The 27,460-nt window shown below is 38.2% G+C and overlaps 1 protein-coding gene across 3 annotated transcripts in view; it reads right to left on the bottom strand.

Annotated features, from left to right (window-relative positions):
• Window positions 1–9,766, bottom strand: part of LOC149246740 (phosphoenolpyruvate/phosphate translocator 1, chloroplastic-like) — a 155,922-nt gene extending 146,156 nt beyond the window's left edge. For all 3 annotated transcript variants that reach the window (XR_016266552.1, XR_016266551.1, XM_089458008.1), the window contains exon 1: window positions 9,216–9,766. Coding sequence is in view for 1 of the 3 variants with exons in the window: in XM_089458008.1 (XP_089314134.1) it covers window positions 9,216–9,614 (399 nt within the window). In the remaining 2 variants the exon portion in view is untranslated. The remainder of the gene's footprint in view (window positions 1–9,215) is intronic.
• Window positions 9,767–27,460: the final 17,694 nt, after the last annotated feature.

The following is a 27,460-nucleotide window of genomic DNA, read 5'->3' as shown; positions in this document are numbered from 1 at the left end:
TTTTTCAAGGAGAGATTATTATCATTGGAGACTCAACCATAATAATTTGAGCATTGAAACTAGAGCTAGCTCCCTCCTCTCCTCACCTAGCAAGCGTTTTCCAAAGGGCAACATTACTTATAAAGGCCTTCCACAAATCCTTTACCTTTCGAGTTAAAAGACATCTAAACTCCATAGCAAATGAAATGGTTAATCAAGGAGCTCTTGAATTAGAATCCAAGCTATAGATCTAGATAGGAAGTGACAAAGCACAGCTATCAATCCAATCCCACGAGTACACCTATGGTGATTTGGAAAGGAGGGGCCATAAAAATCTTCTCAGCCTCCAAAAATCAAATCAAATCAAGTTGTAATCCCAGGTGAGTCATATCAGCAATGTCTTTAAAGCATCAAGATAGATGTCATGGATATCAAATCCCTCAATGATTTAAGGACACTAGCATTATTAGTTATGCAGCAAGACATTTATGGAGCTGAAAGGTAGAGAAATTTTCTTCCCTTTCTCATATGATGGAGACCATCTCACCCAGTATAGACATTTGATTCAACACTTCCCTCATCAATATATATGAGAACTCTCCAAGTCTTCATCACCCTGTCCTCTTTCGAAAGCTCTGTTAGTCATTCCCTTCCTTCTTAGTGGTGAATTTCTTGGAGCTTGGCCACTGAACTCTGTCTTTTCCTACTCTGGGCATCTCATTGTTTCTAATGGAGAGCTGTGTAGCATGCCCCCTACCCAACAATTGTTGGAGGTGTGAGGGAGGTGCATCTTGTGTGAATGTTTGTTCAATGGAATTGTCAATAATGAAAGCCACCCTCTGTGAATCCATTAAGCAATTAGAGACATAGAGAACCCGAGTCAAGTCTAAGCACGGTGAGACGAACAAAGCCAAGGAATGCCTCTGTTGAAGTTGCTAACCACATTCTAGCTCTTTGTGAATGGGAGAAGTAATCTAGCAATGCTTTCATCATCTTAAGAGGGCATATGAATGAATTAAATGCATATCTCTATTGTTTGAGACCTACTTGACCACTTGGAAAATCATGTGAATCTCCCTCCATGGGAAGCACTCTCAGAAAGCTCTGCTAGTCAAAACACAGAATCGTATCTTGAGAGGAGACCAACACCACCAGCCAAGATGACACATACACCAGGTCAAAATGATTTAAAGTCTCTAGTTAATATATGTTTTATTTATGTTTGCTACTGTTAGAATAGTTTATACCTGTAAGCTTTGGAGAAGAACTACACTATGTTTGGATTTCATCGTTTTTGGAACACTGCATTTCCTGTTTTCTATATTTATAGCTCTATACGGAAATGAAATGTATTGAGGTTCTATAGGCAAAATTGTAGCCATTTTGCTAATTAATATAAAATTTAAGTCCTCATTATCGTTATAAAAAGATATTAAGTCATAGAAAAAAAATTAATTAAGCTAAGTTATGACAATCTAATGCTAAGTTGATTGTATAGGACATTGTGTCTCTCACGAGACATTACTTTTATGTACCTAATTACTACATGCATTTAATAATCATATAAACCAACGTTGTGAGACTCAACAAAGATTTGCGAGTTTTGTTGAGTTCATCTTAAAATGTCTACTCGGTGAAAACTCACCTACAAACTGAAATTCGCCAAATTTGGTGAAACTTACCCAAAACTCAGCATACCCTGTTGTTTTTTTTGGAACAAAATTTCTTCTATTTTGAGGTTTCTTCCTATTATCAAGTTTTGTCAAGTCCCAAGCTGGCTAAGTTTCAGCAAGTCCAAGTCTCACAACCTTGATATAAACATAAAGAGCATTCATCACTAGTCCTAATCTAAGGAACAATTAACTTTATCAATTCCCATAGTTCATCAATAATACAAAGAACAAAAAATGTTTCTCTTACATGGCATGGCTTCCAATAATAGAAGTGTTAATTTTAGGTAACAATGGTATGTTCTATGCTTAAGAGCAATTTTACTTAAATTTATTTATTAGCCCAAAATCAATGTTCAGATTAGCAATCACATCAATATGATAGTAAAATGCAAATAGAACATAAACATAAACAGTAGAAGACAAGCAAAGACAAGAGGACACAAGATGTGGCACTAGCCAGGGGCAAACCCCAATGTGGGGAAACCCTTGATCAAATATTCTTATATTCTTCAATAGTTCAGCAGAGAGAGATAGTACAAATTACAAATCTGATGATTTATGACAACAACAACAAGCCCTACCCAGAAAAGTCATCGTTGGTCAAACGGGGCAGAATTCTTCCTCTAAACAGCTCGGTCAAACCCAGTCAACTTCGGCCTCCAACAACAAGACTAATCAACCCAAAACAATTCGAAAAAGTCCAGTCAAAATTGGTAAACGAAAGTCAACCTGCGGCCAGCCCTAGGGCAGTCAACACTGGTCAAAGCAGTCAAACAAAAATTCGTCCTTCTTCCTTCACACGCGTGAGAGACAGCTGCCCAGATATGCGTACCCAATCACAAGAGGAGCGAGAGAGATGTGAGATGAGATGATGGTGAAAATGACTTGAGGTCTCCTCCTTTTATATGCAACGTTGAGGATGAGTTGGGGGTTTGAATGCCTGTTTTGCTTGTTGGCTGACCTTGACAATTTGTCCATAATATAAATAAATTTGTATCTTCAATTGTACATGTCGGAATCGGATGATCTTTAGATCAATCATACACCTCTCGGAGAGAGGAATCCAAGAAAAATATCAGTTGTCATAAATAAGATGACCCATGTGGAATTTGGCCCTAGTTGTCAATTTTAACACTCCCTCTCAACTAAGGAGAACTCCATCTGCTAATCCATCTGTCAGTCGATACTATCTCTGCCATCAATGCACTGCTCTGCTCTATTGAACTATGAAGAAGAAGAAGTGATCGAGAATGTATCATACCTTTCTCTATTGACCCGAAGTCAATCCCAGATAAAAGAGCGTCTTATACCACTCTTACTGACCCGAAGTCAATTCCAATCGATCCCAGATCAATATCGGCCATCCTAGCATAGGGAGTATGGTAGTACACGATGCGTCCATTGGTAGTACTATGATCCCTATCCTCATTTCCTTACTCATTGGCCAGATGAGAGGTACTTCCCATGAGTCCCAGACTGCATGGATAGGATGTCTCAGCAGAAGGATGAACCATTCATCCTGCCTACATATCGCCACGGGGTATCACAGGAGAAGGCTGAACCACTCACCCTGTACATAGCAAACCACTAGGGAAAGGCTGAACCACTCACCCTATGGTTGCTCATCGCTCCAAGAAGTACCCCAAGCCCCTCAGAGCTCCCAAAGCTCAATGTCCATATCATACAGGACCCTCACAAGAGGGTCTCTCCACGACTCCAAGTTGTTCTCAGAAGGCCAAGAACTTGACCTTCCCCAGGGGCTTTGTCAGAATATCAGCGACCTGCTCATCAGTCCCAATGTGATGGAGCCTTATTGCTCCTCGTTGTACCACATCCCAAATAAAGTGATACCTGATATCTATATGCTTGGAGCGATAATGAAACATGGGATTCTCTGATCATTGGATCCCACACTGGTTGTCATAGAGGATCACAGTGGTATCCAGCACATGTCCAAACAGCTCACTGAAGAGCTTCCTTAACCAGACAGCTTCACAGGAGGCCATACTATGTATTTGGCCTCAACGGTGCTCAAGGCAACCGATTTCTGCTTCCTGCTCATCCAGGATATCGAAGCGAAACCCAAAAAACAGCATCCAGAAGTGCTCTTGCGATCCACCACACTGCCAACTAATCAACATCAAAATAACCATACAGCCTCACATCTTCGGCAATGTATCTCAGTCCATGAGTGATTGTGCCCCGAAGATATCTCAGAAGATTCTTGGCACTAATCCAATGTATATGATGAGGCTCAACCATATATTGGCTCAATGTGTTAATTACAAAACATATGTCTGGACGAGAGTTCATCAAGAACATCAGTACTCCTATGAGTTGAAGATACTCAGAAGCATTTCCCAATTCAGGTCTAGCAGCACTACCACATAACTTCTTAAAGTTAAGTTCCATCGGAGTGGTCATAAGCTTGTTGTCCACCATCCCAAATCTTTCCAATATCTTCACAATATATTTTCCTTGAGAGAGGAAAATTTCACCTGGCTTTTGCCAGACCTCCAACCCTAGGAAATAGTGCATCACTCCTAGGTCCTTCATCTCAAATTCAGAAGCCAACTCCCTCTTACATTTGTGAATGAGAGTGTTTTCACTTCCATCAGCTCCATGCTTGATTTTGTAGAGCCACTTAGAGGTAACAATCGATTTGTCCTGGGGTCTACGGACCACATCCCATACATCATTCTTCATAATTGACTCGTATTCTTCATTCATAGCATCCTTCCATACTTGTTACTTCACGGCTTCTTCGAATGATGAAGGCTTCTCTTGAATAATAGTGCTCATGACAGTCAAGTATCCTTGATACCTGTTTGGCTTCTTGCTTTCACAGAAAGTCCCTCTTGGTGCAATATGTCTCTCAGAATCTTCGAGAGTCTCCCTAAGCCATGAGGATCTCCTCTTGGAGGAGGAGGGCTCTTAAGGAGGAGGATCCATAGGTTCATCAACATTCAGCATCGTTTCATCTTCTTTTGCACCCTATTTTCCGGTGTCAACTTCTTTGTCCTTCCTTGGGATAGGAAGGTTATTGATCTTGCTGAGGACCATATCTTTATCGAAGGTGACATCATGACTTATCTTAACTTCCCTTTGACCAGCCACATAAATTCTATAACCCTTAGAATTTTTACTATAGCCCACAATGATTACTTTCTTCCTAGATGCACCCAATTTGCTTCTTTTCTCTTTCGGCACATGAAAATATACGTGACTTCCAAAAAATCTACAATGAGAGACATCGGGTTTCTTACCAGTAAACACTTCTTCGAGAGTCTTGGAGTCCAATGCTTGATGAGGGCATCGGTTTTGAACATACACGGCGGTATTTGCAGCTTCAACCCATAGGAACTTCGGAAGCCCTTGATCATGAAGCATGGCACGAACAGCTTCTAAAATAGTACAATCCTTCCTTTCAGCCACACCATTATGCTCGAGAGTGTATGGTGTTGTGGTCTCCCTCTTAATGCCAGCTTCTTTGCAATAATCATGGAATTCATTAGATTCATACTCAATCCCATTATCAGTCCTCAATGATTCCTTTCTTCCCAGATGCACCCAATTTGCTTCTTTTCTCTTTCAGCACATGAAAATATACGGGACTTCCAAAAAATCTAAAATGAGAGACATCGGGTTTCTTACTAATGAACACTTCTTCGAGAGTCTTGGAGTCCAATGCTTGATGAGGGCATCGATTTTGAACATACACAGCAGTATTTGCAGCTTCAGCCCATAGGAACTTCGAAAGCCCTTGATCATGAAGCATGGTACAAACAGCTTCTAAGATAGTACGATCCTTCCTTTCAGCCACACCATTATGCTCGGGAGTGTATGGTGTTGTGGTCTCCCTCTTAATGCCAACTTCTCTGCAATAATCATGGAATTCATTGGATTCGTACTCAATCCCATTATCAGTCCTCAATATCTTGATTTCCTTCTCGAATTAATTTTCAATCAAGGCTTTGAGGTGATGGAACTAGGTGAACACTTCATCCTTCTTTTTCAAGAAGTAGATCCAGGTCTTGCGAGAATAATCATCAGTAAAGGTGAGATAATATAAGTATCTTCCCAAAGAGTTTACGGGCATCATACCAGATATGTCAAAGTGGATCAATTGCAATATGTCTGTGGTCTTGCTATTACTTGAGGGGAATGGTCCCCTTGTAAGTTTTCCTTCGGCACATCCCGGACATACACCTTTATGCTCTACTTTGAACTCGAGCATACCTGTCACCATCTATCTCACATCAGGTAGAGCCTTATAATGAAGATGGGCAAACCTCCGGTGCCATAGTTCAGATTGTAGAGATGTGTCGCAAGACATGGCTCCCAATGGACTTCCTCCAACTTGATACAAAGTGCCAACCCTGAACCCAAGAGTAAAAGCATCTTTAAAATTCCTTTTCCAAACACGTACCTTTCCATCGATGAATGCCACCTTGTATCCTTTGTCTTCCATTGTCGAAATGGACACTAGGTTCTTCTTAAGATCAGGGACATAAAGAACTTCTTGTAAATGAATAGTGTTACCTTGATTCAATTGAAGGGTAACATTCCGTACTCCCTTCACGGGATAGGTGGCATCGTTTCCAAGGTTAATCTCCAAGTTTGTCTCCTTCTCTATTAGATTAGAGAGCTTCCTTGTATCTGGTGAAGTGCCTTGAGGCACCACTATCAATTAGCCAATTCCCCAAAGTGTCCATTGGAGAGGTAGTGGAGAGAGTCGATATAAGATAGTACTCCTTTTTCTTATTGTTAACAACATTTGATTCTTCATACCTAGAGTTCCTCGCTTTCTTGGAGGGTCGACCATTTCCTTTATGTCCCACATTCCTTTTTCCTTTGCCATTGAACCTGCCATTCCTTTGATTTTTGTGGTTGAAGTTACCCCTGTAATGATTGTGATCATCATCATGTGATGTGTCCCTTCTATTTGGACACTCCCTTGCATAGTGGCCAAACTTATTGCAAACAAAACACCTGCCCTTCCTTCCTCCCTTAGATCCAGGCTTTCCATTGAAAATGACCTTTGGTCCCTGCATTATTTCTCCTTCTGGCATGAGCGGAGAATGCAGTGGGGTTGTTTCTATTAGAAGGCGTTCCTTACTCCACCATTCTTGTTTCTTCTTGAATGCATCTCGACATCAATTCTTCAAACCTTGGAATTCGATCATTATTGAGGATAGTGGTTCTAAATATATACCACTCGGGTGGGAGTCCTCCAAGGGTAGTGATAGTAAGTTCCTTGTCAGGAATGACCTCTCCAATCAAAAGTAAATCATTCTTGATCTCAGTGATCCTTAAGAAGTAGGATTGAATATCCTCGTCATTGCCCTTCTTAATATCCTTCAACTTATTTTTGAGAAATAAAATTTGATTAGCATCACTAACCTTAAACATGTTGACAGACCTGTCGTCGATCTCCTTGGAGGTGTTCAAATCGAAGATGTGGGCCACCATACACTTGTCAATGGAATCTCTGATAATCTTCTTTGATTTGACTTCAGCCCTATTGTACTTGGTCTTCGCAGCAACTGGTGCATTTGAAGGAGGCTCAAGGATTTTATCCTTCACATAATCCAACTTCCTGTTCTTCCAAGGTCAAATCAAGAGACATCTTCCATCCATGATAGTCAAACTTTTCACAAAGCTTGTCTTCAGCCGGGAAGTGGGATAAGAAACCCATTGAGCCTTCTGTCCTTGTCCAACTGTCTTTAGTGATTTCTCTTTCACTCTTGTTTGGGCTTTATCTTCACCTCACCTCTGATACCATGTTAATTTTAGGTAACAATGGTATGTTCTATGCTAAAGAGCAATTTTACTTCAATTTCTTTATTAGCCCAGTATCAATGTTCAGATTATCAATCACATCAAGATGATAGTGAAATGCAGATAGAACATAAACATAAACAGTAGGAAGACAAGAGGACACAAGATGTGGCACCAGTCAAGGACAAACGCCAATGTGGGGAAACCCTTGATCAATTCTTCTTATATTCTTCAATAGTTCAGTAGAGAGAGATAGTACAAATTACAAATCTGATCATTTATGACAGCAGCAAGAAGCCCTAACCAAAAAAGTCAACATTGATCAAACAGGGTAGAATTCTTCCTCTAAACAGCTCGGTCAAACCCAGTGAACTGCAACCTCCAACAGCAAGACTAATCAACCCAAAACAGTCCAAAAATGTCTAGTCAAAATTGGTCAACAAAAGTCAACCTACGACCAGCCCTAGGGCAGTCAACATTGGTCAAAGCAGTGAAACTGAAATTCGTACTTCTTCCTTCACACTTGTGAGAGACAGCTACCAAGATATGCGTACCCAATCACAAGAGGGGAGAGAGATGTGAGATAAGATGATGGTGAAAATGACTTGAGGTCTCCTCCTTTTATATGCAACATTGAAGATGAGTTGGGGGTTTGAATGCCTGTTTTGCTTACTGGCCAACCTTGACAATTTGTCCATAATATAAATGAATTCATATCTTCATTTGTACATGTCTGAATCGGATGATCTTTAGATCAATCCTACACCTCTCGGAGAGAAGAATCCAAGAAAAATATCAGTTGTCCTAAATAAGATAACCCATGTGGAGTTTGGCCCTAGTTGTCAATTTTAACAAGAAGATGCACACTCTTTGTCATTTTGGTACACAATACAGATTGAATTGTCGAATTCTCAATACTACCCATTTCATTTTTTACCAATTAATGACTTATTTACAATCTGGGGTTTCATTTTAGTATTATTTTGAAGACAGGAAACGTCAACTCATAGAAGGGGAAATACAGCTAGTGACAGTATACATGAATTTTCAATGTTTGCGAATAAAATACAGCATTGTTGTTGCATTGGTTGTCAATGAATTTTGATTTTCCAGTGGCAAAAATCGAGGATCAGACATAGCTCTATTTTTACTTTTATTAGGCACCCACACTCTCATTGTGGCTTGGGAGGTCCAGAACAAGCACTATCAAAGTTTTGATCATCAGAGTATATCCATTTAAGATTCACTGATAGCAGTCCCAGGAAACCAAGGCAGTCAAAACCATTAGCACTTCAAAGATGGCATGCCTAGACTTAAGAACAAAAGGATTCAATAAGAAACATTGCATTGATTGATTGCACCATGACAATCAACGAGAATTCTACAGCCCAGGTGAAGGTGAGGATTAGCACTGTTACCCCAAGGTTGTGCAGCTCTGGATCCATATCTTGAGTTCAGACAAATGGGCAACGTATCGAGTATTGGAACTCGACATATGCAACCTCCAGGTGCATATCAGATCCGGGTTTAGACAGGTCTGGGCTAGTTCATGCAAATGCAACAAATGGCTCATTTTACCAATTGGGATGCATCATCCATTGAGGTTAGGTCCTATGGGATCCCTCCCATAGTAGAACTCATGCCCTTGTGTGAAACCACCATGCATTTTCCATTTTAGTACTCATGCCCTTGTGTGAAACCACAAACCACCATGAATTTTCCATTTTAGTTTTTGGTTTCAGACAAATGGACATATCTAGACATTAACAGAATAAAAAATACCTGTTTATTATAGATGTTGAAAAAGATATTGAACAGATACCAAAGCCCAAACAGAGATCCCAACACCAAAGTCTTCATAAACTTTTTTTTCACATCATTATCTGCCTCGTCTGCTGGTATGGCCCCATCGTTCTGTGTTGCGCTCGTTCTTCCACAAACATCTCTTGTGGTGCCCTTCTGATAAGTTTCATAGTTGGAAGTTGAAGCCAAGAGTGACCAATGTCTCAATCCAGCCCTTGGAGAAGGGCAAATGGAGAGCTTGGGCCCAGAATTTAGATTTGGGCGAGTAGGCACATTAGATAGTAAGAAGATGGGCCGTGACGGAGGGCTGGACTTGATGGATCCACCCCCATATGCAGTCACCCTCCCAGCGGGGCTTAGAGCAGCAGTACATTGCATTTTCGTTGGTTGGTCTGAAAAGGCCACAGCACCAGGCCAACAGCACCAGAGGAGTTGGACAAATTTTGAGTGGAAAAATATGGGATCTGAGAATTGAACGGATACCGTATATATACACGAGGCAATTCGAAGAATAAAATAAGAATTTTACGCTCTTTTTATTACATAATTAATATTCAAATATCATTCCTTCACGTATTCTTGCTCGGCCGTTCGAGTGGGTGGGTGTGGATGCACCTAAATTCATTTTTGTTTTATACATTTGAAGTATAACACGAATATTTAATTTTAGATATTAAGCATTTCAAAGGTGAATAATAAAATGATTATAATATTTAAATAGATATTTAAAAATTAAAATAAATTTACATTAATGTTTGATTTATGGGTTTTAAATGGGTGATGATAGGGTGCAGTGTTAAAAGTCGTAGTTCAAAAATATATATATAATTTTAAGTGGTTAAACGTTGTTTTTTGAATTAAATTATTTTTTTATAACCTATATATATATTTTTGAATTTAAATTATTTTTTTATAACCAAAATATATATATTTCTAATATGAAATATAAAATTATTTCAACAAAAATGTATATTAATATTTATATAAAATCTAATTTTATTTTATTTTTGAAAGTTGGGTTGCTCACTATTGTGTTTTTTATTTCGTCATTTGATAGGAGGTGGTGTGGCTTCCCTGCCCCATGTAAGAGCATGTGAATAACTCCCATCTTAATTTGATGGACTGCCTTTATCCTTCCACTCGTCTTGCATATCAAGTAGATGTTGATTGGAATTTATGTCGGATTAGATCGCCCTCCCCGCTATATGTGGGAATATTATCTTGGCAACTCTTTAGAGACAAAGTGGCAATAAGAGGAAGCTTAGATTTAGACTATCGTAACCTTTGGCCTTCTTCTATGCCTGGGTCACTTGTCTCCGGCTTCTAAGTGGCAGAGGCCTCGGCATTCATATACCTTATTCTTACCCCTATGTTTAAAAGGAATTGCAGCTTGAATGTGAAAGTGTTAGTTGGGTTTGTGCTAGAACTGAGTTATGTCGTGTGTCAACACGATGATTTGTTGCGGGTTACTCCGAGGATAAGGCTATTTTCAACTAGCGATGCCTCCTTGCATGTTGCATTAGAGACTGAGTCGATTTTCATTAAGAGGTACAGTGGTTTCAGGCTCCAAACTTACCCTTCTTGTCATGTTGTTTATTGTTTTGGTTTTGAGTCTTATGGGTTTCATTATAGAGTATTATGTTTAATACTTATCTCGGTGCTCTAGGATTGGTTCTCTGGTATTTACCGACATGAGGGGAATTGTGCTTAATGGTGGTATGTAGTGTATCCACTACGAGGGACTTTTCTTTGATGTAAGCCTGGGTTGCGTTGTTTTCGCTACTACTCGCTACTTGTCTTCAGCCTCAAGTTGGTTCATTTCCTTTCTCTTCGACCAGGCCTAGTATTTTACTTTTAACTTGTCTTGTGGTTTTCCTTTGGAGGCATTATGCCTTGATAACAAATGTGTAGTCGAAGGGGTAGTGGGGGCAGAGGCCAACAAGTTCATCTGAGGACCCAGGTACATTCTCAAAACCCTACAACTATTTTTCACTCAATCACCCCTCCGAACATCCATGATGAAATTTGCCAACTAGAATCTTACATTGTTAATGACCTCCAGGCATATTCTGATTTTGAGATCATGGAGGAAGTAGCTAATTAGCTTCCTGACCCTGGACATGCCAAGGGAAGAAAGAACTAGTATATGAATTCAGGCACCTTACATTGGCAGCTAAAAACTCTTTTAGGAAAAGTCTTGAAAGAGAAACATGAAGATCGGAACAACATTATAGCTTCCTTAAATGAGATTCAAAGGGTGCAGCACCATCAATGCTTCTGTTTGGCTAGTCTAGATGCTTGTTTGGCTCATGTGGAGACCCACATCCAATGTGAACTCAAGCCTTTTGCTTCTCTTATTACCAGTGCAAAGGACCCTACTCTGATGACCTCATCAGATTCTTGAGTTGTTGTCATGACTTGTCTTAGTTTTCTATTTCTTTATGGTTCTCTGTCAATATCATATTTAGTTGATCAATGTTGTAGACTCTAAATTTTGACTCTTGCTAATATATTATCAGTCAACATATATAGTTTCCCTCGTGGCAAATTAAGAGTGATAATGGTTTACACTGTGTTGATTTGATGTCTATTAAATGATGTAATTTGATATTTTGAGGCAATACAAATTAACTTTAAAAAAATGTAAAAGGAAAATAGTTAAGAAAATGGAATGAAAGGTGAGATTCAAATTATTTAACTATTCTTCATTAAAATCTTTTAATTATATTGCATGGTTGAAGTATCTTTGTTACAATATTCTAATTGTAATTGTATTTGATAGTTGGTTATCTATTAGAACAAAAATGTAAAACATTTGGATTCTTTAGAATATATAAAAAATAGAATATCTGGATTTTTTTTAAATAAATAAAAGTTTTTTCCAAAGAAAATCATCCCCTCCTAGAGAGTGGGGGTCAATACAACATTTTTTCTCAATATCATGTCACTCAGAAGGAATTGAACTTCGGTAGAGGAGATAACAACCATTCTACTAAACCAACTAAAATAACCCCAATTGATATAATACCAGCACAGATCCATCTTAACTTCGGATCTACCAAGCACCAAGAGGGATCAAATCTCTTTTCACTCTAATAGAAGTTTGCATCTCAAGAGATTTGATCCCTCTTGGTGCTTCGTAGATATGGAGTTAAGGTGGATCTAGGCTAATTTAATTATTAATTATAATTATAATTAATTATTTTATTTTATTTTATTTATATTTTTACTTTTATTTTTTATTTTATTTTGACCATGTCAAAATGTTAAACATGACAATTGATCTGAAGATCAAAAATAGTCTCAAAAGATGAAAGTGTTCAGAATCTCTTGAAACTAGCATCAAGTCATAGTATTTGTCATTTTGATTACGACACCGCTTAAATCGCCTCAATCTAACGTTGTATGAAGAAGTTATGGCATTTTGAAGTTTTTGACCAACATCTAAAAAGTCAACATCAGAGTTGACTAGGCAGTCTGTACAGCTGACATCGTCAGATGACTGTGCAAGGTACGGTTGGTGGTGGACCAATCAAGTCTTGACACGTGGCATCACCGTACAGTTTTCATTTTGCGTGTTTTGGTTGGTTGTTTAGTTGTGAGGTGGACCAATTATGAGTTGCCACGTGGCCTAATGAGAGGGCACCACGTGGCACCCCGTGGTTGGCTAATTTTTTTGCAAAGCGGCCCAAGGGCCTCGGCAGGGTTCAACCCCTAAACCTCTGTCAGACCAACCTTCGACCTTACCATCACACCACCGCGTTAGTTCTTAACATATAGCAGTCACAGGTTATATTTAAAGTGGTTTTTGTTGGCAGTTTGGGGGGAGGGGTCGGGCGGTTAACCCTGGGTCCAGGTCACATACCTTATCATACGACCCTTGGCGAGAAGTGGAGGCATTACGACAAAAAGGGTAGGGACTAGGCCCCAGCCCATGGTCTTACCACACTACCACATGACCGGGAGAAGAGCTAGGCGGAGGGGTAGGGCACTTGGCCCTAGCCCCAGATTTTATGCGACACCCACGTGACCATAACTAGAGCCAACATCGAGGCTTAGCCGGCGGGGGAAGGAATTTGGCCCCGGCCCCCGGCCCTATCGACACCACATGACCTTATCCCAACGAAGCGGGAGCTAATCCGGCGGGGGTGGGTGGTTAGCCCCAGCCACATGGACGCCACGTGACCTTGATCCGATGCATAAGGGTTATTATCAAAATAAATGAAGCGACAAATTGCACCTTTTGTGACGGGAATCTCGCTGGTCCTAGGCGAAATTATCGCTCGGCGGACTGTGTAAAGGGTGAAATCGTCACGTAGTTAGCAGGTTTCGCTAATTTGCAAGACAAATATAAAAGCTTGGCTTGGAGAAGCATATCTTGCTAATATTTTAACCTTTTTGAGCTCAAGAAGAGCCTAGATAGGGGTTTTTGAGTGTCCTGAACTCAATTGCATACTCATATTTCTAATTTGAGCAATTTATGATGGACTTTTTGCATAATCAAGTCTTTCAGTGTTAGAGGCAGAGACAGTTTTAAAGCAGTATGGAGGCATATTTGAGCAGAGAGAGAGCCTATTTAGAGGTTTTCTAGGCTTCAAGTTTCATCTGCAGCAGTTGTTACTTCAGTAGAGCAGCTCCTTTAAGTATTTTCTCAATGTTTTAAGGAGATAAGCCCCTTTCAACTCTTCATTGTGAAGGAGTTGCATTGTTATGCATTTGATTTCAAGTGGAGTACAAGGACCTATTGCGGACGAGTCCTTTTTATGTAGACATTTTCATTACTTATTGTAGGGATTCATTTTTCTGGGTAAGAATTCTTTGCAGGAGAATGTTTCTTTGTAGGAGACACAAGCCAATCTATTGTCAACAAGTTGTAAAGTACTCATTTGTTGCTGAAATCAATATAGCAGTCTAATTATTGGAGCAGGCCCGGAGACATAGCCCATGAGGGGTAAACTTCGTTATCAAATGTTGGTTTATTTTCTTCATGTTTATCATCATGAGTTGCATGTGAATTTGTTTCTCTTTTAAGTTCATGTGAAAACTTAACTCACCATATTTAATAGGTTGTGAAACTTATTTTACCTTTAAAGACCCATTTTACTAACTTGCAAAGTGTCAGAGGACGGTCGGTTTTCATTGGGGAGTTGTTTCCTTCCATTTCAGATCAGGTGGTGTCATAGCGGGTTCTGACCAAGTTGCAAGTATGGGAAAGAAACTGAAGTGTGAAAGACTCCAAGAGTTGGTGGAGATTAATCTAGCTCTTCGAATGAAGAATGTTGAGCTAAGGAGATTGCTTGAAATTGCAGAGGAGGAGAAAAGGAAAATGTTCCTGCAGTTGCAACATGTAGTCGAGGAACAAATTGGTGAGAGTTCCATCCCGGAAGCAACAAAGAATCCCTCCAAGATTAAACCAATCTGTGGGCATGGTTTGTATATAAGATATGAACCCTGTGTTAAGGATATGCTTGTGAGTTTTGTCAACATCTGAAGGATTCGCCCTATGTGCTCGTCGGTAAAAGTGGTTGGCTAGAGTCATCATCCACTTCATCATCAACATCTAAAACATAAAATATGGGTGATAGGCCAAAGGAGGTAATTAGTGTTTCTAGTTCTACTCCTTCATTTATTGTTGATAAAACATCTTTTGCAACCTTTGAAAAACATAACAAAGGTATTGGTATGAAGCTTTTAACTCAGATGGGTTATGATGGAAGAGGCCTTAGAGTCAATGGCCAAGGTATCACTAATCCTGTTGAAGTGAGGAACAACCACGATATGAAGGATTGGGTTATGGCCATGAAGAAATAGAAGGGTGCTCTAAAATTGTTGAGGCAAAGAAATCATCAAGTGATGATATGTCACACCATGATGGTGGTGATAATGGCAATTTGTCTCCAAAGATAGATGAACATTCCATGGGACATGTCAAGTACAATTATTCTCGTCAAAGTCATAGCTCAAAGGACAAGTATAAGTGTCAAGGGAATTCCATAAATGTTGGTAATTTTGATTATTTATGGGAAATGTTTCCTTGCACCTTTTGTGATGCAGTTGATCATTGTGTGGCTGAGTGTGAGCAACGTAAGGATATGGTCAATAAAATGGATCAAATCCTTGGGACAAGGCACGAGGAACCTTTCTCAGTCATGAAGACTTCCTTGTTGATGGGCAAGCGAAAGCATTTTTGTACCCATTCTAGCATGAATGGGCACCAGATTGAAAAGTGTTGGAAACTCCATCTAGAACTTCACCCCAAGAAGGACAAAGAGGTCATGCGATCCTTTGCAAAGAAATTGACAAGTGGCAAAGTGTAAACTAATGTAGTTCCTGAAGTAGCCTTTGAAGCAGAGTGGGTACAAAAAGAGAACCCATAAGTTTGATTAGGCAAAGAATGGGTAGACTATTATGTACAGTTAGCTTGCTTTGTAAAATTGTAAATACTTGTTGTATATTCTCGTTTGGGTATTTTATAAAGTTAAGTCATGTACAATCACTTATTTGCAACAAGTGTGTTTTTTTTGCATGTTATGTTATCTTGGCTTGATGATAAGTCAACTTGAATGGGACTTTTGGGATGAGCATTTGTATTTCATCTAGTATGTCTACAATTGTGTCAAACACTCACATATACAAGTATTTCGATATGTGAAGCTTGTTTTTGAATTTGATCTTTGGTAAAGACTGTGCAGAAGATGACCATAGCAATGTAGACAATGACAAGTATGTTATTGTACAATTACAACTTGAGGACAACAAAGCAAACTGTAAATCAATGCATGGCAAGTATTGAGTTGCTTTTGCTTTACAGGTGGAAATTCAAGTTTGTCTTCAGTAAAGAGAGACTTCAAGGTGAAGTTTGTTTGAGCATAAGAAAGATGGTTTTGGAGAGAATGTTTAGATTCAATCGATTAAAGACTTTGTTCCTGCATGTTTAAGAGAATTGTAGCAAGCGACAATTCTTGACAAAAATATAAGGACCTCACGTAGATGCAAGGTGGAGTACCCTGATTGGAGCTTTAAGGCACCAATTCAAACAAAACAATAAGGATTGAGATCGAGAAATTTAATGAGATATTTCCTCACTTATTTGTTGAGTGAAGATAGACTTTTGAAGGTTCAAAAGTTCCTAATGGGGAGGTATGATCTCGAGATCAAAAATAGGCTCAAAAATTAAAGTTTTTGGAATCTCCCAAAACTGGCGTCGAGTCGTAGTGTTTTTCGTTATGATTCCAATGACGCTTGAATCGCCTCAATTTGACGTCGTATAAAGAAGTTATGGCGTTCTGAAGCTTTTGACCAACAACTAAAAAGTCAACAACAGGGTTGACTGGGTTGTTGACAAGGCAGTCTATACAACTGACATCATCAAATGACTATGCAAGGTATGGTTGGCGGTGGACCAAGAAGGTATTGACATGTGGCATCAATGTGCAAGTTGCATTTGGTGCGTTTTGATTCGTTATTTAGTTATGAGGTGCTACGTGGCCCAATGAGAGGGCGCCACATGGTGCCCCGTGGTTGGCCAATTTTTTTGCAAAACGGTCTAAGGCCTCGACGGGGTTTGAACCCTATACCTCTAGTGGACCAACCTCTAACCTTACCATCACACCACCACGTTAGTTCTTAACATATAATGGTCATGGGTTCTATTTAAAGTGGTTGTTGTCGGCGATTTGGGGGGAGGGACCGGGTGGTTAGCCCCCAACCTACGTCACATTCCTTACCATACAACCCTTGGAGAGCAGTGGAGGCGCTATGACGGAAAGGGCGGGGACTAGGCCCCAGCGCATGGTCTTACCACACCACCACGTGACTGGGTGGAGAGTTAGGCAGAGGGGTGGGGCACTTGGCCCTAGCCTCGGGTTTTATGCGACACCCACACGACCATAACCAGAGTTGGCAATGGGGCTTGGCCGACGGGGGCGGGTAGTTGGCCCCGATCCCCGACCCTATCCACACCACATGACCTTATCTCAATGGACCGAGAGCTAAGCTGGTGGGGGCAGGAAGTTAGCCCCCATCCCTGACCACATGGGCACCACGTGACCCTAATCCAACGCATAAGGGTTATTGGTGAAATTAATGAAGCGACAAATTGCACCTTTTGTGGCAGGAATCTTGCTGGTCCCAAGTGATATTGTTACTCGACGGACTGTGTAAAGGGTGAAATCATTGCACAATTAGCAAGTTTTGCCAATTTGCAGGATAAATAACATAACTTGCCTTGGAGAAGCATATCTTGCTTATTTTTTAACCTTTTTGAGCTCAAGAAGAGCTTAGAGAGGGGTTTTTGAGTGTCTTGAACTCAATGGAAGCCTCAAAATTCTGATTTGAGCACTTTGTGATGGACTTTTTACATAATTAAGTCTTTTAGTTCTAGAGGCAGAAATAGTTTTGAAGCATTATGGAGGCATATTTGAGCATGGAGAGAGCCTAGTTAGAGGTTTTCTACTCTTCCAGTTTCATTTGCAGTAGTTGTTACTTCAATAGAACAACTCTTTTAAGTCTTTTCTCAGTGTGTTAAGGAGAGAAGCCCCTTTCAATTATTCATTGTGAAAGAGTTGCATGTTTATGCTTTTGATTTCATGTGGAGTACAAGGACCTATTGTGGAAGAGTCTTTTTTATGTTGACATTTTCATGACTTTCTATAGGGAGCCATCTTTTTGAGTGAGAATTCTTTGTAGGAGAATGTTTCTTTGTAGGAGAGACAAGCCACTCTATTGTCAACAAGTTGTAAAGTACTCATCTATTACTAAGATGTAGCCCAAGAGAGGTGAACTCTATTATCAAATGTTGGTTTCTTTTCTTCATGTTTATCATCTTGAATTACATGTAATTTGTTTCTCTTTTAAGTTCATGTGAAAATTTAACTCACCATCTTGAAGAGGTTGTGAAACTCATTTTACCTTTAAAGGCTCATTTTGTTAACTTGCAAATTGTGAGAGGATGGTCAGTTTTCATTAGGGAGTTGTTTCCTTCCATTTTCAGATTAAAAATACAACATCTTTACCATATTGGAGCACCTCTAGGTGCAATTATCATTAAACATTTGTTTTTACGTATAATTAAACATGTTATATATATATATATGTATCTTAAATACTTATTATTTTTCCATTTATTAAAATTTACCTCAGGAAAAAAGCATATATATATATATATATATTAGTTTTTCCTTTATGCATTTGAAATATTTATTATTATTGTTTTTTAATTGAATACAATTTATTTACACAACCATGATATCAATTTACTTAGGTAATTAATATATGTAAAATACTTATTAGTTTTCACTTGGATAAATTTAATTTCACACAAAAGCATTTTAACTATGATTCCAATCATATCAGAAATACTTAGTGCTTATATGTGTGTTTTGTTAGAGAGCTTAATTGAGCCCACATACTCAATATTATTCTTTATTTTTCATTAATCAACCGACATATATATACATTTTTAAATAATGTAACGTTACATGACAACATCTCCCTCATATACTGGGTTGCTGAATCAGTGTAATACATTTTTTTATTAACTAAATCATTTTAAATGCAAATTAATTAAATATTTAAAAAAATCAAATTTCTTAATATCATTTTTTAAAGTATTTAACTCTGTATCATATATTAATTTTTCCATATTAAATAATTAAAAATCACATATTATTTTTTATTTATTTTAATATTAATAAATTTGAATTTAAGGGGGAGGCAGGAGCGGGAGGGGTTATCCTTTGCCTTGATGGAGAAATTGAGAAAAATTTGCATGTAGGTTGGATTTTGCCTCAAACAACCAGACATAAGAACTTGGTCTTTGGCAAGGGCTGAAGATTGCAGTGACCGAAGGAATCCATCAATTAAGTGTATTTGGAGACTCTCTCATCACTATCCAAAAATGCTACAAAATGAAGAACTGTAAGGAAAATGACTCGAGGCCAACCTTACAAAGAATTCAATTACTTATGGAAAAATTTGAAGCCTTGGAGTTCTACCATATCAAGCATGAATATAACATATTGGCAGACACCCAAGCTAACATAAGGGTTAATCTGGCCCAAGGATATTTGTTGTAGTTGCATGACAAAATAATCAGCGTTCATATTCCATGACCATAATCAATTAGAGGATATCGATTTGGGTGAAGGCCATTAAGGTGGAATTTGCATCTAACAGGTGACATAATTATGGTAATAACTTCAAGGCACATATGTTCTTCGATGAACGTTCTTGCAGGTTGCTAGATCCATTATTCAACAGGTGGGAAAGTGCGAGGAACAAGGATAAGTATAAAGACAGGTGGTATGGCATCGACAAGGTTTTAAAGACCATGAGAGCAGGATTCATTAGTACCATTTTCGAGGAGGATCGATCTTTCTCGATCAAGTGTATTTCAAGTCCACCCCAAGCAACAATGATAATTCAATTAATTGTAGACCAATAGAATGTGGGAGCCATTAAATATGAAAGGGGTTTATCTCGCTGCCAATTTGGAGCCAAGTTTGGTTATAAAGGGATGGTTGTGCAGGCTTCAAGCGTAGTGGCTCTCCATTCGACTCCTACGAATTGATGGTATGGCCTCTTCTTCAGGAAATGGCGTTGGTGGCTCTCCAGATGAGATAAAGTGGGCTTCAAAGCAAGAAATCGAGGAGATTATTTCCAGGATTGGTGGGCAGATTACCTCTCAGGCTCATTCCCATTTTTCTCTAGTCACGAGCCAACTTGGAAGCTTAAAAAAGGATGTTGAAAATTTCTAGACAGTAGTGGAGCTAATTGCAACCAAGATTAAAAAAATGGACTTCAAAGCAGACAATTCAGAGGTTAAGGTGGACTCTGCAGTCATCAACGTTTTGAAGGAGGCTTTTGGCCTCAGTGATCATGCTGAGCAGGACAGGGAGACTGGAAGTGGCGGGGTTCTCCTTGCCTTGTTCCACAACCAGCAGGAGTTGTGGCAGGCGCAAGGTCAACAAGTGGCAGTGGATTCACCTCAATAGGAGGCAGTGGATAAGGCGGGCATCTAAGATTACAATGGGAACAACAAGGAAGGCTCTAGGTAGTTAATTTCATAGTTATAATTATGTTATGTAGATTTGTTAGGGTTAATAGAGTTTTTTGGAGAAATTATAAGAAAAATGTTGTAATCAATCTCGAAAATATAGCTTTGAATATCAAAAAATAATGGTTAGAGCAATTTTAAAAGACTGTAAAAAATATGATGCTTCTGAATGTAATGACACAACCATATTCCAATTTGAATAATAAAAAATTAACCATTCTTTTAAAAAAATGAATCTAAAATAAATATAAATTACCTTTGTAATTTTTTAATATCTCAATATTTATTTATAATTATTTTTATTTTTAATATTATATTTATAACAACATCTTCCTATACTAAGTTATAATGTATTTTATAACTGCAATTACTTATAATAGTTTATTGAACTTGTTACCTATCAAGTTTAAACAAAAACATTACACATTTTTCATTTTTCTCATTTGGGGAAAATGTATTCCACTCGTCCATTACATGTAGAGCATTGGTTTTAAATGTATACGTAGCATTTATTGCAAGTTGTGATAAAATTGAGGTATATGTTATTAATATTTATTTTTCTTAGAGGAGAGCTTATGTGAAGTGATGAACAATTTTTGCAGGGGCTTTCACAAAGCTTGCTACAGTGCAGCTACAGTGCCACGCGCTCCGCATGCTATGCTGTTGTCGCTCTCTGCTGGCTTGGCCTTGTTGTGTCTCTTCGTTTGTCTACACTAATTGACCTCTGGTGAACTTAGTGTGAACCTACTCGGATCTTTCATGCTCTACGACCTTACATATGGCTTCCTCGCCTTCCAACGGTCTGGCGTCCCTTCGAACCTTTGGCGAACCCCTAATGAACTTTGAGTGAAGATTATGAAACAACTACTACACAGCAGCACAATTTAAAGCACATAGTACTCGGAAGCGGAAAATGAAATAATACTCTTTTATTGATTTTTCAGATATCGATTACACTTGATTTACAGTCTGTTCATACCAGAGATGGACTGTGTTCGCATTTACCAGATTGTTGCTACTCAATACTGAGATAGCTTACTGGAGGCTACCTGGCGATTACACAGACTCTGTTTGAACATATACTGGAAACACACATATAGACAGACATACTAATGATCTGGCCACTTTAGGTTCTCACCAATGCTGTCACACTGTTGCGCGGGCTTCTTAGATCACCTAAAGACTTGAGTTCTTCTCGTGATGCAAGCAGATCAGACTAAATGTCTGCAGTTGCAGAGCAGGAGAAGCTCTCGACTCCCAAATCCAAAAGACACAATAACTCTAACTCTCGATGCCCCATATGAGCCTGACTCCCTTCATTTTATAGGAAGAAGAGGGGACAAACATCCGACCATCGAACCAACAAGTTGAGTACAAAAGATTCTATCAATCAGGGAGATGTGGTTCAATATCCACCAAAAGTCGGAGAAGTTCTCCGAGTCTCGTGACTTAAAGAATCTTTTTCCTATTACAAGATTACAATCAATCTTACGGAAAGCATATTATCTACAAAGTGGATGCCTTTTAACCAGTTAAGGCCCGCGAGGAAACTGGTCATGAATAATCCTCATGATTGGACAACATAATTACATAGTGGAGCTTTCTGGATAAACCCACAAAAACCTTTTTATGTAGAAGGACTAGCTCTGTCAGATGATTTACCGAGAGCTGTGATTCCCGAGAACCTACTTCTGGGATAAATGAGGTCGTCCCATGCCTTTGTATAGATTTGCCGAACTATCATAGGTTTATTCAGCACATACTGATGCTTTATTTTAGTCATGACTAGACATTCGTCATGCCTAGCCATAAATTGTTGCAGTATATGGTGATCTGGATAATTCAGCAGATCACTTACTGTGGTACAAGGAATATGAAAACAGTCAACGACATTTATGTGGTAGCATTTGTCACATGTCATCTGAAAATAGCTTTCATAAAAGATTGGATCTATAGCAGTGCAATTTACTCCAAAATCTTTCCACCAGTCTCCTAACCATCCTGAAAATTGATTTCTTTGCATGGACCTAATTGATCCAAATTTTAGTTTTGTATAATGGATTTCTTTCTTTCCATCAACATTTAGGAGATCCCACCATAATTTTTTGTAACTTGCAAAATTAAAAACAGTGTAAAGAAAAATAAGATTAGGATTATTTTGTGGCCATAAGATAGGAGAATTTCTGGTGATTGTCCAATCTATGTTTCTAGTTCTGTTGATGACTAAATATTTGCGATAAATATTTCTTTGTCTTCCTCCTTCAGACCAGATCATCGTGATGTCATGGAAATTATTTTGCAATGCCTCTTCTGCTTGATGAGCTATAGCCATACTGCTAGTATACACCATATCATGGATCCAACGATTTCCTTTGGGAAATACTCTTCTTTCAGGCACTAGGTGTAAAATATCTGTATGTGGCTGTAGATCTGCATCTAAGACTTTTGTTTGTCTTAGCTGCCAGGTTGGCTTCCATTTCTCCTTGTATTCTTCCCAGCTTTGGTCCTCTCTGATAGTTCTGAGAACTTCTTGTTGATTATCTGGGTCCCATTCAGTAACAATAACAAAAACATGTTCTTGTTCTTGTGACTGGGTTTGTATGTATTCTCGGCTGAGAAAATCAGGTAGACAATTGTCTTCTCCTTTGATGTGTTCCACTTCGAAATCAAAATTTGCAAAAAGGGCTTGCCATCTGGCGAATTTGGCTTCTCCAGGCTTCTTGATATCTTTAGTAAGCACCTTCTTAAGGGCAGATGCATCTGTCCTGAGAAGAAATGGTTTATTGACCAAATGGATTTCAAATTTGTCGATGCTATTCCATGCTGCTTTCACCTCTTTTTCTATAGTAGAATATCTTTTCTCAGTGGGGTTCCATGTTCCTAAAGCGAACTGGATAACCTGTTCTTCATTATCTTTTTTCTGTTTTAATATACCCCCCTATCTGATGTTGCTGGCATTAGATTCTACAATCTTATAAGCTGCATCATCAGATATATACAATATGGGAAGGTCTCTGACCTTGGCTTTAATCTTTTGAACTGCTCTGGTATGGAGTGGAGTCCAAGGTTCAGGATTTTTGCGCAGCCTCTGATTTAATAAGCTTCTGTCCTTGGTGCAATCTTGATAGAAATTACTTATGTAATTTAAACAACCAAGAAATCTTTGTAGTTGCGTCTTGTCTGTAATGATGTGTCACAATTTGTTAGAGAATTCCAAAGCATGTTTTTGCAAGGAGATTTGGCCATTGAATATAGTATGGCCAAGAAATTTAATGGAAGTCTGAAAGACTTCGATTTTCTTTTTGCTTAATACAAAACCATTCCTTTTTATTGTATTTACAAAGGTCTGTATATGTTTAAAATGATCTTGCAAATTTTTTGAAAAGATAAGTATATCATCTATATACACAATTAGCCAATCGAAGAAGGGTTTAAATATAGAGTCCATCACCTTCTGGAACTTGGATGGTGCATGCTTTAGGCCGAAAGGCATTACATTCCATTCATAATGTCCGGCTGGGACACTGAAAGTTGTTTTAAATTTATCCTTCTCTAATATAGCAACTTGCCAAAATCCTGATTTCAGATCGAACTTGGAAAATATTTTTGCTCCTGCTATTCTGCTTATCAGATCTCCTTTGTGGGGAATCAGATATATATTATCTGCTAGTACTGAGTTCAAAGGCTTATAATTGATGACTAGCCTTGGGATGCCTCTGATTTGTTCTGCTCTTTTATTTACATAGAACCCATAACAATTCCACGGGCTCTCTAATTCTCTGATCAATTTCTTACTCAACAGATTCTTGATTTATTTTTCTCGGAGATCACGATATTCCTTGTTCATCGGAATTGCCTTACTTTTACATGTCTTACCTGTATATTATGTTTTATAGGGCAATTCAACACAATATTGCTTTTTGTGCCAAAAAGCATTTGGATCGTCTGCACAACATTCTTTCTCTATTTGTGCCTTTAATTCTGAAATCTTCTTTTGTATTGTTGGCAAGCTTAGTTGTTGTGAGATATGAATGGTGGATTTCAGATCTTTTAGATCTGTTAGCTTTGATTCAACTTTCTTTAGCTCTTCCATAGTCTGAACCATTGTCGAGACTCGTGGAGCTGAGACATATGGTAATTTAATTTTTCTTGGGCCATTCGAGGAGGTAGAAAGAGTAATAAAATATCCACCCATATTTTTTTTTTTTTTCTAAACGAACCATGTGGTTCAACAACAGCCAAAAATATGTTACCTAAAATACAATCAACAGGGATGTCAGCAACTGCAAATTTTAATTTGATGCAGTGATTATCAAAGCCGATAGATGCCTCAGAAATTTCATACTTCAGCGTTTTACTTCCCAAGCAAATAACTTTTCTTTCTGCTGTCATCCAATATTTAGCAGGGATCACTTTTGTATTTAAAATATTTACATCTGCTCCAGAATCAATAAGAGCAGTCAATTTGAACATCTGTCCCTGTATGCAAATATTTATTTGTACATGATGTTGCTGGTATTCGATGGCGAGTATCCTCATTTCTTGAAAACCTGAAGTAGTATCTTTTCTTCCTTCATAAATCTGTACATTTGGCTTGTAAAATTCTTCTGTATCATATTCTTCTATAGGATCTGCTTCATCAATGGATTTGCCTTTTTCTAATCTCACAATCTGAGATTTAAGAATAGAAATTTCAGATTTGAGATTGTGAATTTCATGACTTACCTCCCCCAAGGTAAGCGCACGAACCTTATCTTGTTGTTGATGTCTTTGGAATGATTTTTCATTCTTTTCATAAGAGGCGTCAATGAAGAGTGACTTCTTTGAAGAACTTCTGCTGGAAGATTTCATTTGGTCCATGAAGGCTTCCATAAGGCGATTCTTCATTTCTCCTTCTTCCATAGCTCTTATTTGAGACAAGATTTTTATCTCATCTTCTTCTGTTTGTGCCATAAGAATTTTTTCTTTGTATTTCTGTGGCTGTATATATTCATCAGAAGATTCATTAGAAATTTCAGATTTAGAAGATAAAATACATTTACAATTTTCAGAATCTAAATAATCACAAGCATTTGCATAAAAATTTAATTCTTCAACTTCTTCTTCTGAAGTATGTATAGAAATAGAACTTTCAACAGATGAGTCAAGCAACTGTTGCTGTTGAACCTGGGGGTGTTCTTTGATCACCAAATTGGGGCAATGGTCAGTTTTATGATTCCTAGACCCACACCTCATGCAAAGATACTACGCCTCTGTTTTTGGAGTTTTTAATTTTTGAGTTTGAGGCTGAGATTTCTTGCCTCGATTTCTTTTTGATTCTTCACCTACTGGACGGTTATTTGCAGTACGTCCATTTTTGCCACACAACCAACATGTTAATTTATTCCATTTTTCTTGCTTGGCACTATGCAGGTGAATATCAGAAGGTTTATAATAAGGTGTCTTAGGGACATATTTGTAATATCCCTTCCTTTTATGTTGTCGAAAAGATTGGCCTTTCGACTTAAAGTCTTTTTCTGGTTGATAAATTCTTTTCTTTCTTGGCTCGTTTCTTGATTTTTCTCCTTTTTACTAATGGATCATCAAGAGATAACCCATACTTGCTGCACAATGATTTGCTGTTGGGGAATCTGGACAACTTTTCTAGAGATTTATTCACTTTCGAGCTTGTGCAAAGACCAACGAGAGATTTAGTAATAATTGAATATATTTGTCCCCATGTGTAAGACTCAAAAAACATTTGTAAAAATTCTTGCATTCTGAGATAGTCAACAAACTTGGAAGGAAGTGTTGCAAGATAAACTTGCTTCCATAACAAATTCTTTGAGTCTTTGACTTCATAGATTCTCTACATCCAATCTCGATGGAAGTCTTCATATTGGGATATTTTATTGCACTTGAGATTCATTAAAATAATCTCATGCTTATCGGCTATTTCAGCCTCAGAACCACACCAGTGTTCAACAATCATGGAGGTCAAGGCTCCAATCATGTTGTTCTGTATTGTCCCATCTGAATTATGAATTATATTTCCTTGCTCATCTTTGAGAAGTTGTTCTTCCATCTATTTAATTAAAGCAGGAGAGGATTTTGTTTCCCACCATTTTGATAGTGTGCCTGTGAAACACTGGATAATTGTTTTGCAGGCTTCTACCTCAGTTTTTCCTCTTAGACACATAAGTTTATATTCGGTAAACATCATGTCTACCATTTGTCTTATCTGGCCGACACTGAGGTTATCTATAGTCCATTCCCTATGAGAATCAGGGAAGAAAGTGTGGGTTTCAGGCAGTTTGCCTTTTCCTTTGATATCAGGTGCTGAATATCTGTTGTATTGACTTTCCAAAGGCTCATATATAGGCATAACTTCTGGCTCTTTTTCCTCTTCCTTAAATAGACTTGCTATAGAAATATGTTCACTTGGAGTTTCAACTTTTTCTGGTTCTTGGGATGCAATTTCTTTGGGGAATAAAAAAGGAAACCTGTCGACTGGCTTGACAGGATCCTGAATACGGACACTTGCTTTATGCAAAAAAGAAGAAGGAACTGGTTTTTCTATTTTGGATATAGATAATTGATTCATCTTCTGTACCAGTTCATTTATTTGTCTAGATGTAGAACCAATATGTTCTACCATTTTGTCTTCAACATTCTCTAGCTTTATTAGAGATTCTCCAACATATCCTCTAATTATTGAAGTAGAATTTTGGAAATTATTCAAGCAATTATTTACAGAATTTAAAGAAACTTGGACAGTATCAAATTGTTCTTTGACCTCTTTGGATTTGTCCATGTTCATTTCAAGACCTTTAACAGCTGTGTTTGTCCAATTCAGCTGTTCAGAAGTTTTATGTATTCTGCCATCAATACCAAATGCACTGTCATCCTTTAATACTAATGGTATTGCTTTGGCAGAATTTTGTCCTTCTCCAAGCACTATGCCTTTGTATGGAGGAAAAGTTGTAGGTGTTTCAACTTTAAGGCCATCTAGTGCTATCCGAGAATGTTGAGATGAAGTGGATGCATCAGTCATTAAAATCATTTGTTGCTTTTTCTTTTCTAACCAGACATAGAATGAGATCCATGTGTTAGTACAGTCCATGTGGTTTTTCCATTCTTGAGACAATTTTATTTTCTCAAACATATAATTATTGAAACCAAATTCTTC

This window comes from Pinus tabuliformis, chromosome 7 (genome assembly GCF_031772625.1).
Source record: "Pinus tabuliformis cultivar Carrire ecotype Pingquan chromosome 7, CPIR1, whole genome shotgun sequence".
Classification (NCBI taxonomy): Eukaryota; Viridiplantae; Streptophyta; class Pinopsida; order Pinales; family Pinaceae; genus Pinus; species Pinus tabuliformis.
The sequence above is the reverse complement of the archived record's forward strand: the minus strand, read 5'-3'. Positions and strand labels throughout refer to the sequence as shown.